Source organism: Acomys minous (genome assembly GCF_964271855.1).
Source record: "Acomys minous genome assembly, chromosome: 11".
NCBI lineage: Eukaryota > Metazoa > Chordata > Mammalia > Rodentia > Muridae > Acomys > Acomys minous.
The window spans coordinates 110532108-110548079 of record NC_140492.1 but is presented as its reverse complement, the minus strand read 5'-3'; the positions used below and the strand labels follow the sequence as shown (position 1 = coordinate 110548079).

General features: G+C 45.9%; 1 protein-coding gene and 1 long non-coding RNA gene across 4 annotated transcripts in view; one reads left to right on the top strand and one right to left on the bottom strand.

Annotated features, from left to right (window-relative positions):
* Nucleotides 1-496: 496 nt before the first annotated feature.
* LOC311609253 lies at nt 497-5337 on the top strand. Its single transcript, XR_014783327.1, has 2 exons — nt 497-2989; nt 3567-5337. It is a non-coding gene; the product is annotated as an uncharacterized lncRNA (long non-coding RNA).
* IL6ST (interleukin 6 cytokine family signal transducer) overlaps nt 4406-15972 on the bottom strand; it is a 50066-nt gene continuing 38499 nt past the window's right edge. For 2 of the 3 annotated variants that reach the window (XM_084802223.1, XM_084802224.1), the window contains 6 exons: nt 15274-15375; nt 14863-15009; nt 14188-14328; nt 11391-11487; nt 9940-10021; nt 4406-9178 (listed from right to left, as the gene is read on the bottom strand). In XM_084802223.1, the coding sequence (XP_084658349.1) occupies nt 8438-9178; nt 9940-10021; nt 11391-11487; nt 14188-14328; nt 14863-15009; nt 15274-15375 (1310 nt within the window). In that variant the 3' untranslated portion in view covers nt 4406-8437. The remainder of the gene's footprint in view (nt 9179-9939; nt 10022-11390; nt 11488-14187; nt 14329-14862; nt 15010-15273; nt 15376-15972) is intronic. The other variant, XR_014783326.1, reaches the window with a different exon arrangement.

Sequence of the window (15972 nt, the reverse complement as noted above, 5' to 3'; positions counted from 1 at the left end):
GACTTATTGGTCTCTTACCAAGTACAGACTATCTGGACTTGGGTAGATCTGGGCGGCAAGTGTGCCTTGGCTCCTGTAACATCCAGAACAGTGGGTGTGGAGACAGACAGTGATATAAAGGACTAAGCTTATATCAAGGGTGGGCAATCACTGCTCCCTCCCCCAAGTATGGGCGGAGCTGGCTTAGCATGGTCTAAAGGTGGGTCCTCTGAGTGCTGTCCTGTGCTTGAGGGGTCCACATATTATGAAAAAACACTTAGGTTAATGGGCTTGATGGTCTGTGCCTGTAATCCCAGCACTTAGGAGGCAGAGGTAGGTGGATCTCTGTGAGTTTGAGGCTAGCCTGGCTACATAAAAAGTTCCAGGACAGCTGAGGCTATGTAGAGAGGCTGTCTCAAAAAACAAAACGAACAAACAAATAAACGGAAACATGGAGCTTTGCTCACTTCATGCTAACTATATATCTTTTTGGCTATAACTTTTTAAAATTGTCAACAAACAAAATTTTTACAAAAGATTTATTTATAAAAAAAGATTTACTTATTGCATATGAGTGCTTTATCTGCAGAAGAGGGCATCAGATTACATTATAGGTGGTTGTGAGCCACCATGTGGTTGCTGGGAATTGAACTCAGAACCTCTGGAAGAGCAGGTGGTGCTCTTAACCACTGAGCCATCTCTCCAGCCCCCAAAATTTATTAGTAAAAGAGCAAATACATGTGTTGTATTTTAAAATCAGGATCTCATAAAATTACTGAGATCAATTTTCTATTTTCCTGTTGGTTTCTGAAATACTGTGTACTTTTTTTCCTTCACTCCTGAGCAAATATGAGCTCTTATGAGCTCTGATTTTTAATGTAAATAAAAGCCATCAAAAGTGAGAGTGAAGATTCTACCACTTGAACTATTTGTAGGGGAAAAAAAGCTTTACTTGTAATAATCTCAGAAGCACTTTAGTGTTGGAAAAAAATGTATTACATCTTCCAATGTCATAACAAGGGCCACACAAGTTCTAATTAAGAAAGATAGACACATTCTGTAAGGGTTTTAATGTGTTTTTGAAAGCATTGGGTGAGTCTGTAAGTAGGAAAAGTTGCAAGTATTCATGAGTTCTTAGGGATTACTCACTTTTAAAACATTTTTTGGAGTCAGTTCATGCTGTTGAACTCACCATGAACTTGCTATCTTCTGACATTTGTGTCCCAAATCCTGTGACTTACAGGTATGTACCACGAAACTGGCTTAGTAATCCTATTAACCGAACAAAATAGTCATCAATTCTAATCACATTTGTAAATGTTTTATAGATGAGTAACATTTTATAAATTCCAGGAAAATTATGCTGACATGTCTTATTACACATTTAATGAAACATTTCAATTTCATAATTTTCTTCTTGCCTTGCTGGCAATAGCCCTTTTATTCAGGTTAAGAATATATTTTTAGCTGGGCAGGGGTGGCACACACCTTTAATCCCAGCACTTGGGAGGCAGAGGCAGGTGGATTGCTGTGAGTTTGAGGCCAGCCTGGCCTACAAAGTGAGTCTAGGACAGTCAAGGCTACACCCTGTCTCTAAAAACAAACAAACAAACAAAATAATATTTTTTTGGTCCCTGAAGAACTCAATAGCTTTGGATCTGGCCTATTGTGCCAAATATATAGATGAGAGCTGAGTATTAAAATGGACACACCCAACTAATAGTTAATCAGAAATCACTTTGGTGGCTGCCATCACTTAGACATGGCCTATGATGCACAAAGGGGGATTGCTATTCCCTTGGAGGCAGGTAATTTTAGGTGAAAGGCATGGGTTAGTTGTGGAAGCAGGACGTTAGCTGCCAGGCCGACAGGATCTGGACAGTTTTCCGAGTGGAGCCCAGTGGCCTGCTGGGTGATAACTGTGGCACCTGGACAGGTCATCCCGTTAGCCTTGGAAGTCTGATGAACCGGGGCTCAGTGACTCTGACACTTTGGATGACTCCACAACTAACCATCACCTGGTCCCCTCCCTTGCTCACTAGGCCACTGTCACCCCACATAGAGGACTGTGCCTACTCGGTGGCAATTTGGAAGGCTGCTTTTGTACGGAAGTGAGGTCGGGAATGGTCTTAGTTCCCCAGAAACAAATCAGGAGACCAATTCAGGTTCAGTGATTTAAGGGCCTGCCCCGGCTCGAACTGACAAGGAAGGAGGGTGGAAAGTGGTGGGGTGGGAAGACCCTTGAGGAGGGGCAGCTCCTGCCTCATCCATGGAAGACCCTGAAAGTGTTTCCTCAAGCATCCACCGTAGTCGACAGGCAGGACTCTGATACCCCCAAACTGCTCGGCCACTGTGGAGACCATCCCCACGGGACTTGTAAGCTCCAGCCAGCTTTTCAACTCTGCTGGAGGAAGCTGAGTAGAAGCACTGGGGCAGGGCTGCCAGGCTCAATGGAGTGCGTTCTCAGAGTCTTTGCCCCAGCTCTGGAAGGGCGCTCCCCAGTATTTAAGGCAGAATGTAGCTGCTTGGAGCAAGAGTGTTGAGGTTTTTACCCATTAGCCTCTGATTGGCTGCTTACTCACCTATGGCTTCATGATTTCCTAAACTGTGTTCAATCCGTAGAGGGGGAAACAGAATCGCCCTTAGAGGAACTGCGAGATTAAATCCAGTGTTGACAGTGCAGTGCGGGGCCTGGCACCTAGCAGCTGGTCTGTGAAGAGCAACAGCTTTTTCTGTTGTCATCTCAAGTGGGTGAGTGTCTGAGAGGTTGTAACAAGTCTACAGGCCTTCCAACACCCCAACTCTTTCTAAACTTGGCTCTGTACTGTTTTTGGCTTCAGGGTAGATCTCTGATTAGAAAGGGCTGAACTCAAGGAGGGTGTGGACCAGTCATTACTGAGAAGACATATGTTCCTGTCCCACTTTTCCCTGACACCGTCTATACATGGAATGAGGGACTGTTCAAGTTGGAGGGACACAGAACTTCAGAGGCCCAGAGGCTGGGAAGAAGGTAGGTGTGTGTGTGTGTGTGTGTGTGTGTGTGTGTGTGTGTGTGTGTGTGTGTGTGTGTGTGTGTGTGTTGGGGGGAGGAAAGAGGGAGGGAAGGAGGAGGAGGGAGAAGAGACTATAATTGGAAGTGGGCTGTTTCTCAGCTCCTTGTCATCAGTGCTGAGTGAAGACACCCTGGCCAGAGTGCATACTGTGGTCCTTGCTGTTGGCTCCACCCTCTTAGGCAGCCTTGGTGGCTCTGGCCTGGGCCCCTGACACCAAGACCTCCCTGGGTGCTGCCCTAGGAATGAGGCTGGGTTTCCTGGACCCAGAGACCGGGCCTCCATAGTGGTCCATGGGAGAGCTGTTTAGAGCTGTCCACGGCCTCACGACTCTTTTGTCACACCGCACAGCTGGTCGCCTTTCCTTTTTCAGGAGTCTTGGTCTGACTGGTCAGTCATGCTGCCTGACATCTTCGCTCTCCCACTTTTTCATTGCTCTCAGCCCCTTTCAGACTTTACCCAGGATCAAAGAAACAGCCCCAAATGGTTCCCAATCTGACTTTATCTCTTTTGGTCTATTTCTCTCTCAAATGCTAGAATACCTCTTCAGAGTCAACCAGAGAAGCCAGAACGTCTCCCACTCTACTGTGGTGACAATCTCACCTTTACTGACCCCTGTGCATGGAAGAGCACACGTGTAGTTTGTGGAAGAAGTTTTATATATTCCTCTAAGAAAACACATGGGAAGTTAAGCATCCTCAGTAAGATAGTCATTGCCCTTGAAGGGAACAGAATGGTCATCATCTAGAAGGCAGGAAGAAGTTACCTATGCACACAGTGGGATTGGCTGAGACACGGTACATAAGAAGGCAAGCTATGCCTCTAAGACCTGCAGTGGATGTGGGACTTAAACAAATACTCCAAAGTGAGGAGGTTTGTATAAATTTCAATATAGATTAAGTGTAGAGGATGTAAACATGTTTTTGATGGGTGAAATGTACTACTTGACCTGGTTTGTAGGGTTTCTGTTGTTGCTGTTTTGCTTTTGTTTTTTGTTTTCAGATGAAACCTAAGTAGTTGGGATCTTTGCTTAACTTGCTAAGTTAGCTTCATGAGAGGCAAGCGTGCAGACTACAGCAGCACAGATGCAGACCAGCCACAAGGTGGCGCAGCACCTCTAGATTTGGTCCCTGAGTAAATACATAAGGGATCATCCACTGGGAGGGAAGATGCTGGAATTCCATGGTTTATAAGTGGATCTGAGAACTCTGACTGTCATGTCTTCTGTGTATCAGCTTATTCTAATTCCTACTTCACCATGCCAAAAAAGCATTGAAAAGGTCAGAGCATCATCTAAACCAGTATTAACCACCACCCAGTCCTGATAAATACCAAAGCATTAGGCATAATGACAGATGGTGACCACACACAAAAAGGACAGCAATTTTTTTCTTAAATTTACTTAAAGGATTAGAGCGCATATAATAAGACATTTGTGGTAGAGTCAACATGAAAATGATAACTTTGGTTATACTCAGCACGTGCAACTCACTACAGAGGTACACACCCACAAGCTCTCCAATGCAGCTACATGGCGGGGGCGGGGTAAACAGTAGGGTAAACGGGGTGGGGATGGGGGTGGGGTAAACGGGAGAACTGTGCTCATGCAAAGCACAGCTAAGAGCAAAGACGCAGAAAGGAGCTGCCGCACCGGGCTGGCTCTTCGAGCCTATTACGCACAAACATCAAGGCCACAGTCTGCAGACTCTCCCCGCTGCAGCGTGCCTTTGCTTCCGACATCATATCTTTCTATTCGTGTAACAGCATTTGCAGCCTGTCGTCACCAGTCTAAGCTGGTGCTCACAGGACTGAGACTCCCCACGCAAGCAGCCTGGCGCATTTCCATCCCAACTCACCAACAGTATTGACAACTCGTTAGCTAAACAGACAACAGCACCCACAACAACAGCAACAAACTGACCAGTTTGCGGGAGCTCACAGGAAGGCAAAAGCCTTGAAAAGGTAGAGTGACACAGGAGCTCACCTGGAGCACTCATCTTTTTATCTTAACACAGTGAGCATATGCTGACCTACGCGTGACAGGAAAACAGACCACGAATCCAAGAGATAGTACACCTGGCTTGAGAAAATTTTGTCTTGACAATGAATTGTTTAAGAATAACCTGAAATGCAAATGGTGCTCAGGCCCCAGAGTGGGTTAATAGTTTATACCTTGGACACCTGTGGTACCCCATTTTATGCTAGCCCTAAATAGCTAGCCATTCCAAGGCCAAGTATTTTCTAATTTATAGGAAGGCACATTAAAAAAAAAACTAATACTTCCCCCAGCACACTAATCTAACACTAATACCTACTGTGGAAAGCTAGCCCAAGGGGTTAATTTTAATAACTGACCTTTTCTTTTCTCATTACAAACCTTACTAAAACACTCAGTGACATGAGACAGAAGAATGAGCAGCGAAAGTCCCCTGATGTGCATACTTGGTTATGACAAACACTGTATTTACTAGGTCTAAATAAACTGGTTTTACTAATTGTGCGGGTAGAAAGAAAGACAGCTTTAAAAACACAAAACAAAGAAAGAACTAAGCGGAATTTTGCAGGAACTCAGGGAGCTGAGTAGACGGGAGAAGCACATGGGGCCGGCACCTCACTCTCCTTGCTTCTGCTGGTCTGTTCCTGAGGGCTGACTCATGCTCTTATAAGGGCTAAGAGTTTATGTTTGAGTGGGTAAAGACTACAATTCTACAGCTTTCTTATAGTGATTGAGCATCAGACGTCCCTTTTCTCCGAGTCCTAAAGAAGCAACTGCATCAGAACTAGTTTTGGCCACAAGAGAGGCTGTTTTCTGATGCACCTTATTTTAAACTGTACTTTACACGTGGACAGAATTACAGAGTAACTGCACAGCTAGCTAGCTTTTTATTAGGCTGGTTTTACATAAAGACCCCAGATTAGCTTCTCTGCCTGCCTACCTAAAATGCAAGGCACATGCAGCAGCAGGCACATGCACCCAGAGTGCCCGAAGACATGCTGTAGCAAAGTGTGTCCTTTAAGATGAGTTTTATGACTTTCTCTCTCCATCACACAGTTCCTGAGTGAGTTTCCGTGCATCAGCCCTGCACCGTCTCCGCTGGTGGAGGCACTGGCTCCCTGGACACTTTCCATATGGGAGTCAACATCCAGACTTGCTCCCATGAGGCTCCTTCACTGACCTCCCATGCACGTTTGTGAACTCACACGGGGTAAGGACTCGCAGTGTCGACGTCACACTGCAGTGTTCACAGCTCCACTCTTTGATATGAGGAAGGTCACAGCTAAACATGAATGCAGTCACATAACTAGACTACTTACTGGGAGAAAATAAGAAAGTTAGCAAGTGTTAATTTCCTGACAGATACGTAACAGACATCTCAGCCCTGACCTGGGCCAGGCTTTGATGTCCAACTTGAACGGAGAGGATGCCGTTACCTTGTAGTGTGAATTCTGGCCGCTCTGACCCTTATCTGACCTCTCTGTCATTTTACCAATTTCAGGTTAGTTTTGCCAAGAGGGCAACTGAATATATGAGAACAAAGCATCTACTGTGTCAGGGTCATACATGTGAAAGAACTCAGGAAAGTATTAGCTATTATAAAATGTAAATGATACATATATCAACAAGTCTTAATATAAACAAATTCTGAGAGGCACAGGTAAGACTGCATCCAACTAAGTGAGTATCGGTTCTTCTTAGCCATGCGTTTGGTAGGCTCTGTAAACGATTTTAAGTGTGTCCATGTCTGAAAGGCTTAACACTTTTCCTGTGGGCACAGTTAGTGGTATCAGCCACTAACAGAGCTCAGCCACTTCTTGTCCACTCAGCGTTTACTTTTAGTCCCTGCCTCCATGTCACTCTGGGAACTTAGGCACAAAAATACATTAATGGCTTTAGTGCTAACCCTGGATGCTTGGACTGTTCCTTAACAAAGCAACTAGAAGGAATAGGTTTAAGATATTCCTAAATCATGTGTAAAAGTCTACCTCCGAAACGGCAGATATTAAAAATACCATCTTTTTCTAGGTGTGCCAGCATACACCTAAAGTCCCAGATACTCAGGAAGCCGGGACAGGAGGATCACTTGAGCCTAAACAACATAATGAGATGTGTGAATGGGTAGCTCAGGGGTAGAGTGGGCGTCTAACATGTACAAGGCCATGGGTTCAAATCCCTAGCCAGCAAACTAACAAAACCCTTGTGGCTTTATCAGCTCTGTACGAGGACCTCTGACACTGGTGGTCGCTGAGATCACTCAGCTTGTGGCTATGGGAGTACCACCCTTCACTATTCTTGAAAATAAAAACAAGGTGGAGCCAAGTAAAAAAGTTTAAAGCTGAAGGCTTTCTATATGAAGCACTTCCTGAACTGATACGTGGTCATCTGTCCCTGGCATGTTTATCTATATTCAGGAAAGTATCAACAACTTAAGACTTTAAAAATAGCTTTTTTTTTTTAAAGCTGGGCAATAGTGGCTCACACCTTTAATCCAGCACTCAGGAGGCAGAGGCAGGTGGATCTCTGTTAGTGTGAGCTCAGACTGTCTACTAAATGATTCCAGGACAGCCCGGGCTCCATTACACACGGCGGGAAAAACCAAGCAAGTTTTCAAATGCTTCAGATAGTCTGCAGTGTTCGGTGTAGCCCTGTCAGTGCCCTCTGTGGGGTTGGTGAGATTCACTTTGAAGGAGGTCATCAATAAAAAGCAGACTTTTGTGAGGTTTTGGGTAATATTAAGAAAATGGGTACTTCTATTTTGCTTGCCTTTAAAATTCATCCCTTTCTTCAGTAACAATTGGCAGCATTGATACCAACAGCAAGGAGCAAACCAATATCTCTGATTGGTAGAACCAGAAATGAACCTGCCCCCACTATTTCTTTTGCCAGATGACAAACCCTGGACAGCCTGGTTCTTGGCACTTTTCAGTGATGCTGTGGACGAGGAGGGCTTCTGCTCCTGGCATCTGGATGCCCGGTCGCATTAAATCCAGCACAGCTGTGCTATGCCACAGCACATTTAAACTCCCTGTGTTCTAGGTAGCAAACCAAAAAGCTCTGTAACTCTCAGACACTTTGATTTCGGCAGTGCAAACAGCCTGAAGCGGCACAAAGTCCTTCAGCTATTCAGAGTATCGAGTCAGTTCATGTAGTGCTTGAAGGAGGACCCAGAAACCGTGCGGTGGAGACGGCCCAGATGTGACTCTGTCCTTGGGGGCAATGACTATCTTCTGGAAATGAAGACCAGTTTTCATCGGGAGTCACAGAAAAGCATTTTAGCTTTTTTTCCCCAGGTGTGACTCTGTCCTTGGGGGCAATGACTATCTTCTGGAAATGAAGACCAGTTTTCATCGGGAGTCACAGACAAGCTTTTCTTCCTGGGTCCTGCTGAAGTTGTACAGGAGCCAGACTTTCACTGTGGCATGTAGCCGCCTTGTCTCACAGTCTGTGGCAAGTAGCTTTTAGGAATTTCTTCGTCAATCGCTGTCTCTATTCCAACCGCTTCAAACCTCTCCACTTGTCCCCCAGTCTCTGTGCCGAGAGCATGTGCTGCAGAACTTTCCTGAAACACGCTCCGCTGCTCGGCCCCACGGGACTGTGAGCTGGGATCCGAACCCTGCTGCTGCTTCAGTCTCACCAGACCCTCCTCGCTGCCCGACAACGCTTGGTTTGACCTTTCAAAATGTGAGCTCTCTGGGCTGCCTTCAGGCTGACTGCAGTGCTGTTTGAAGTACTGCTGCCTGGGCAAGACCTCCTCGCCGCTGTCCACATGGTCCAGCAGCTGCAGGTCTTCTGGCCGCTCCTCGGAGTCCAGCAGGGGCTGGGTGGACTCAGACCTGGAGAACACCTGCACTGCCGGGACCTGGTGCCTGTAGCCGCTGTGCACCACCGTGGAGTACTGCACAGTGCTGGCCGTGCTCTGCGCACACTCGGCCTCCTCGTTGCTAGAGATGCTGGGCCTGGAAGATGACATGCATGAAGACCCCCCGATGCCACTGCTGTGGCCTTCCATACTTATTTTCTCCTTCTTGAACAGGTCCAGTGACTTCAGGTCATCTGGACAAGGCTTCTTGTTGTTTGCTTCTATTTCCACAACACTTACGTCAGTGAAATTGCCGTCTGAATACAGCTGATCTTTGGAGTTAAAATTGTGCTGGAAAGAGAGAAAAATGAATGATGACTCTGGGCATATTCCAACTTTTTTTTAACCACTGAGCTGGGCTCTATATTATGACCTTTTAAAACTAAGCCTTCCAAGAGCGGATGCATCCTTGGGACTTTAGTGACTGTCAGGGTTCGGGACCATCCATTTCCATCTCGGGGGTTCTTTGTAACCAGCCAAATTGCCGATAAAGTAAACTAAGAAGTCTGAATCAGTCTGTATTTTCAGTTTCCATATTAATTTCACTGTATCAAGTAGGCTATAAACAGTAGTACTGAATAGGCAGTCTTTGGAAACATTAGACTCAAACTCACATTAGACTCAAACTCAAATAACTGAGGTTTCATAGACTATAACATTAATTTGTTAAGCTCAGGGCCACTAGGGTAACAGAAGGATTTCTCTGCTAGGGTATGCTGAGTGTGAAGAGTCTGGTACGGTTCCCAGAATGCATCTGCTCAGTGTGAAGATGACGGAACACTAGCCAGGACTTAACACCCGGTCAGAACCCTGTGTAGCAGTCTCAGTTTCCATTTACAACAAAGTACTGTTGTGTTTACTGAACACATGAGGAAGGTCGGCACAGCCATGCTACAATAAACCCTGTGCCAGAATGAAGAGGGTTTACTATTTTGACAACTGTCATTTATGTACTATTTTATTTTCATTGAGTCTGAATATCTTTGGCTAAACTATATAAATCCTAATAATTAAGCCTGTATATTAAAAACAATAAGAAGACATTATCTTACCCTTGGGGGAGTGTGAGGTGACCATTGGGCAATATGACTCTTTGAAGGATCTGGAACATTAGGCCAGATATGTTTTTTAATTCTGAAAAGACAAGAAGCAAGGCATATGTAGAGCCATATGTAACAATGAAAGGACATTTAACTTTCAATTAAAAGTATTCAGTCAGAAAATTAGATAAAAATGGTATACTGATAAAAGTAAAATACAATAAACTTGTCCCCCCCCCCCAAAGAAGAGAAGACACTGTGGAACGGATACCAACGTGAACGTAGTAGCACATTCGTGTAAACCCAACACTCAGAAGGCAGACACAGCAAGAACAGGCGCTCAAGACCAGCCTGGGCTATACGAAACCCAAGCTCAAAAATTAAAAATTAAGAAAGAATAAACATAGTTTGAGGAAAACAAAATCCGAGTCTAGAAGTAGGTATGGGCTTACAGGAACAAACGTATCTACTTGAAGAGAGCTATTTTCAAAGTCAGCAGAACTGGATGGAGCGTGGGGCAGACACCTGACTGATCTGTGTCATGTGCCAAAATTAATTCAGAATGGATTACAGATGTTAAAGCTACATATGACCCTAGGTTAGACAGATTTCTTTAAAACGTTACAAAATGCAAGAACCAGAGGAAAAGCCTGGGAAAAGGAACTTTAAATTTTAAAACTTCCGCTTCCCCAAAGTCATAGTTAAGAAAACGAAATACACAACCTGGGACAAAATTTGCAAAACCTGTATTTTTTGTTCTCAAATAAAAAGAACATTTACAACTCAATATTAGCAAAAGACCCCAACTTCAAATTGGACAAGAGACGTCTCTAGACACAGCATAATGGAGCTAAGTGACTCATGACGCGGGCACAGTGACCGGGAACAGGGAGGTAGTGCAGTGAGCGCTGTTCCCACGGCGACGCCTCAGCACCACCTGCGAATGCCAGGAACACTGCAAGGCGGTAGAGACACTGAGAAAGCTTGGGGTTACTGCTTGCTTCTTTTCCTGGTGCTGGGAATGGAGCCTAGAGCCCTGCACACGGCATTGGATGCTCTACCACAGAACCACACGCCTGGTTCTATTGGCTTCTTACAAAGTTAACATAACTATCTGAGAGCCATGAAAACATGTCCCCATACAGTTTGGAATGTGACGTGATATTCATAGCAGAATTAGAAACCTGTTCAGTCTCCTACACATCCACACTGCAGAGCATGATTCAGTAGCATGAAGGGGAAAGAAGTCTGCAAGCCTGATTCATGCACATGAAATTCTAGGTAAGACAAAGCTCCACCAGCTGAGAGCAGGCTGTGTGGGGCAGGGGCTGAGAGAGGACAGCCTAGACATGAAGGAGGATGCTTTGTAGGCGTGGGAATGAATGTGGGTGGTGGCTAAGCATCAGTGCACAACCAGGGCTCAACCACCAGTGTTAAACACCGTCACGTGAACTGCAACTTACAGGTCTCGCTTGTTAAAGCAGAACAAGACTCCCAGCAGAGTTGTCAAGAGGAACGCTAAGCACACAGGCACGACTATGGCTTCTATTTCTCCTTGAGCTAAAAATCAAAGGGTACAATGAGAAAAAGCTGTGAGCACACACAAACAGAGGAGAATCCACCATGTCCTCATTGCAAGCTGCTTGCTTTCTTTGCTTTTGGAGTCAGTGTCCTACAACGTATCCAGGCTGGGCTGGCCTGGTCGCTGTGGCGCCCACCCAGGCTCTCCTGTCTAAAGTCTTTTGGGACAAAACTCCTACACCATTAGAGAAAGCTGTAGTCTAAACTGCAGATAGGTAACAACAATAAAAAAATCAAATTATGAAATAGTCTTAGTATAACTGACCCATTTAAAAATGTAAATAGAGAAGAGACATTGTAAATTATATTTGAGAATGGAATTTGAACAAATTTATATTCCTCTTTACAATGTATTGTCAAAGTTTCTTAGACTTATTTTTCTAGTTTTTGTTTCAGTATTAACTGTTATGGATCTATTAACATGTCATCACATGAGAACTTATTCCAGAAACAACATTGATTTTCCCTTGTAAGAAAGACCAGGATTTTATGTAATTATACTCATATGTTATCTTTACATTCAACAATGAACATGGATGGACACTACTACAGACCACTCCCCGGTGGCCTTTAGGGAATTACAAATACAGTTTCAATTAAATAAGAAAAAATCTACAATGATTCAAAACAGAACGTACTGTAAGTCTGCAGGGAGGCTACAGAAAAGCCACCAAGACCGTAAGGATGCTAATGATGACTTTCCCGTTAGAAAGACGGGACAGGGGAGAGGAAGCAATGCGCAAACAGCCGAAGGCAAGCTTAGATTATGCAAGGGAAGATTACACAGCCATTTATTGCAATTACAATTAAACGTCTGGTTTTCGCACATTATTGTTGCTGGCTGTAGGAAGAGGGCATCTGGGGCTGTGTAGGGAGTCTGCGTGGGCACAGAAGGAAAACGGGCTGATGCAGCGCTCTGCAGAGCACAGAACCTGTGAGCGTGCAGTGCAAGCAGGAAAACAAGAGTGTGGCTGTGAAAACCAGGGGTCCCAGGGTTAACAGAGTCTGTGCTGGAGATTAGGGGGAAAGGATTAAAATCCAGCCCTGGACAGGACTTGGGCCCTTAATGAGTGACACATGGCAGCTTCCCCAGGAGAGGTAGGGCTGGGAACGGACTTCAGCAGGACAGCGAATGAGCCAGACTAGTTTCTCAAGCAACGGACTGTAGACAGGACCAAGGGCAGGAAGGGTCCAAGTGGAGAAGGGCCCTGTGCGAAAGGAACCTCAAAGCAACGTCAGTAAGCTCTTAGTCCACAGCAGAGGTGAACCCAGTGGCACAGCTGAGCAGGCTCCAGAAAGACACCAGTGTCCTAACATGTACCCTCACTCTAGCTAATGTGCACCCCACTCTAGCTAACGCGCACCCCACTCTAGCTAACATGCACCCTCACTCTAGCTAACGTGCACCCTCACTCTAGCTAACGTGCACCCCACTCTAGCTAACGTGTACCCTCACTCTAGCTAACGTGCACCCCACTCTAGCTAACGTGCACCCCACTCTAGCTAACGTGCACCCTCACTCTAGCTACCGTGCACCCCCACTCTAGCTAACGCGCACCCCCACTCTAGCTAACGCGCACCCCACTCTAGCTAACGTGCACCCCACTCTAGCTAACGTGCACCCCACTCTAGCTAACGTGCACCCCACTCTAGCTAACGTGCACCCCACTCTAGCTAACGTGCACCCCACTCTAGCTAACGTGCACCCCCACTCTAGCTAACGTGCACCCCCACTCTAGCTAACGTGCACCCCCACTCTAGCTACCGTGCACCCCCACTCTAGCTACCGTGCACCCCACTCTAGCTACCGTGCACCCCCACTCTAGCTACCGTGCACCCCCACTCTAGCTAACGTGCACCCCCACTCTAGCTAACGTGCACCCCCACTCTAGCTACCGTGCACCCCACTCTAGCTAACGTGCACCCCACTCTAGCTAACGTGCACCCTCACTCTAGCGAACGTGCACCCTCACTCTAGCGAACGTGCACCCCCACTCTAGCGAACGTGCACCCCACTCTAGCGAACGTGCACCCTCACTCTAGCGAACGTGCACCCTCACTCTAGCGAACGTGCACCCCCACTCTAGCGAACGTGCACCCCACTCTAGCGAACGTGCACCCCACTCTAGCGAACGTGCACCCCCACTCTAGCGAACGTGCACCCCACTCTAGCTAACGTGCACCCCCACTCTAGCTAACGTGCACCCCCACTCTAGCTAACGTGCACCCCCACTCTAGCTAACGTGCACCCCCACTCTAGCTAACGTGCACCCCCACTCTAGCTAACGTGCACCCCCACTCTAGCTAACGTGCACCCCCACTCTAGCTAACGTGCACCCCCACTCTAGCTAACGTGCACCCCCACTCTAGCTAACGCGCACCCCCACTCTAGCTAACGCGCACCCCCACTCTAGCTAACGCGCACCCTCACTCTAGCTAACGTGCACCCTCACTCTAGCTAACGTGCACCCTCACTCTAGCTAACGTGCACCCCCACTCTAGGAGACCACCTGCCCCAAGTCCCACTGCAGCCGGAGCCAGGGCTTTGGTGCTAGAGAGTGAGCTACCGGTCAGGTGCCACCGTCCCCCAATGGTGCACTTTTAAATAACATCTTAGCACAGCAAATCCATTTCTAGTCAAATTAAACTTAAAATAGATAAAACTTGACGCTTTCTTACCAAACTTTGATGTTGTAAAAGTGAATTCCGGACCGTTTTTCCCACCTTCATCGGTGTATGCTGCCATTTGTACCATGTACAGCGTATCACTGCTCAAAGAGGACAATGTATATTCTGTGTGGGACGAGTCCACATTCACAACTGGAAGGAAGACAGTGTCTCTTTTACACAGTGGTTTGATTTATCTGCCCTATATTTGGCACTATGGAATATTAAAAATACTTTGCCAGCAAACACTTATCACTTAAAATTCTTTAAGGACAAAACAACATATATTTAAAGCTTAAAGTCTTTGTAAAATCATGTTTATTTACTCTGCATGTGAACGAGACTGTGTGTGTGTGTGTGTGTGTGTGCGCGCGCGCGTGCGTGCGCATGCACATGTGTGTAGGTCAGAGGACTTTTGGGAACCAGTTTTCACTTTGCTCCATTCTCCCTTCAGCACGCGAGGCCCAGGCATTGAACTGAGGTCATTAGGCTCGGTGGCAAGTGCTTTTACCTGCTGAGCCATATTGCCAGCCCACAACGCAACAGTTCGCAAAATAGAGTCATAAACGTAACTATAAGAGACGTTCACAAGTATATACTACAAGACACATTATATGAGAAACTAGTATTTAAAAACAGGAAAAGGCTCTAGTGACACATCCTTAGCAGTCGCCACAGTTTCATTACCCATTGCATTCCCGTCAATGGTTCTGTAAGAGATAGAGTAGTTCCTAATGAATCCATTCTGGACATCAACAGGAAGCTGGTCCCACTCTAAGACAGCTTCGTTTTTCCCCACTTTCTTCGTGCGAACAGTAGGTCCTCTAGAAGGTGCTGGAAGACAGTAAATGTATTTGGTAACTGGTAACACTCAGGGCTTTTACGATGACAAATGAGGACTCTGTTAGTTTTTAAGACGAGGTTTCCCGTGTGTTCCAGTTTGTCCTGGAACTCACAGAGATGCACCTGCAGCTGTCTCCCCAGTACTGGGACTAAAGGCGTGCGACACCACTGCCCGTCGAGGATTCTTATTTAAAAGTGATAAAATACTCCTGTGAATGTTAGAAGCATTTTTCAGAGCAAGTGAGGTGGACCCACCGGCTTGCTTGAGGTATGCCTTTATGGCCTCCGGCCGTCCCGGCTCACTCACGAACACTGGGGTCACCGTGATTAGATAGCACTTACTCTCCAGCAGCCTGCCTGCAACAAGAGCAGAGAATGTTACGACTACTTAGTTCTCCTTTCTTCTAACCTGCAGCTTTATATATAAAATTGTCTTTTGTATGCCAGACACAGATTTAATATAGTCAAAGGTTGGCTGTGTATTCTAGCATCAGATGGCTGAGGTGGGGAGAGGTAGTGAGTGAGCTGGAAGCTGCACCGTGAGGTCAAGGTGATGATGAGCTATAGGTGACAACAAAACTAAAGGGTTAATTTTATTGTCGATACAGTGAACCAAAAAGCATAGAAAGTATTTATATTGTTAACAGAAGGAGTGACTACCCTTATGTTTAGATTAGTAAAATGATTCAAATTATTCTGGGGCAGCTTGGACATCTGTGGTAGTTGGAAAGAAAATGACCCCCATTGGCCAGTAGGGAGCAGTAGGGAGCAGCATTAGTAGGAGGTGTGGCCTTGCGGGAGGAAGTGTGCTCTATGGTTGTGGTTAGTGAAGGGAGTTGGAGAAAACAATAGAAAGGCTGCTTCACCCTCAATTTTAAAAAGAAAACAATCTTAAATGTGGTACTTTATTTCTAACCCATCCAAATTATTAAAGTAGGCTAGCAGATAACTAAA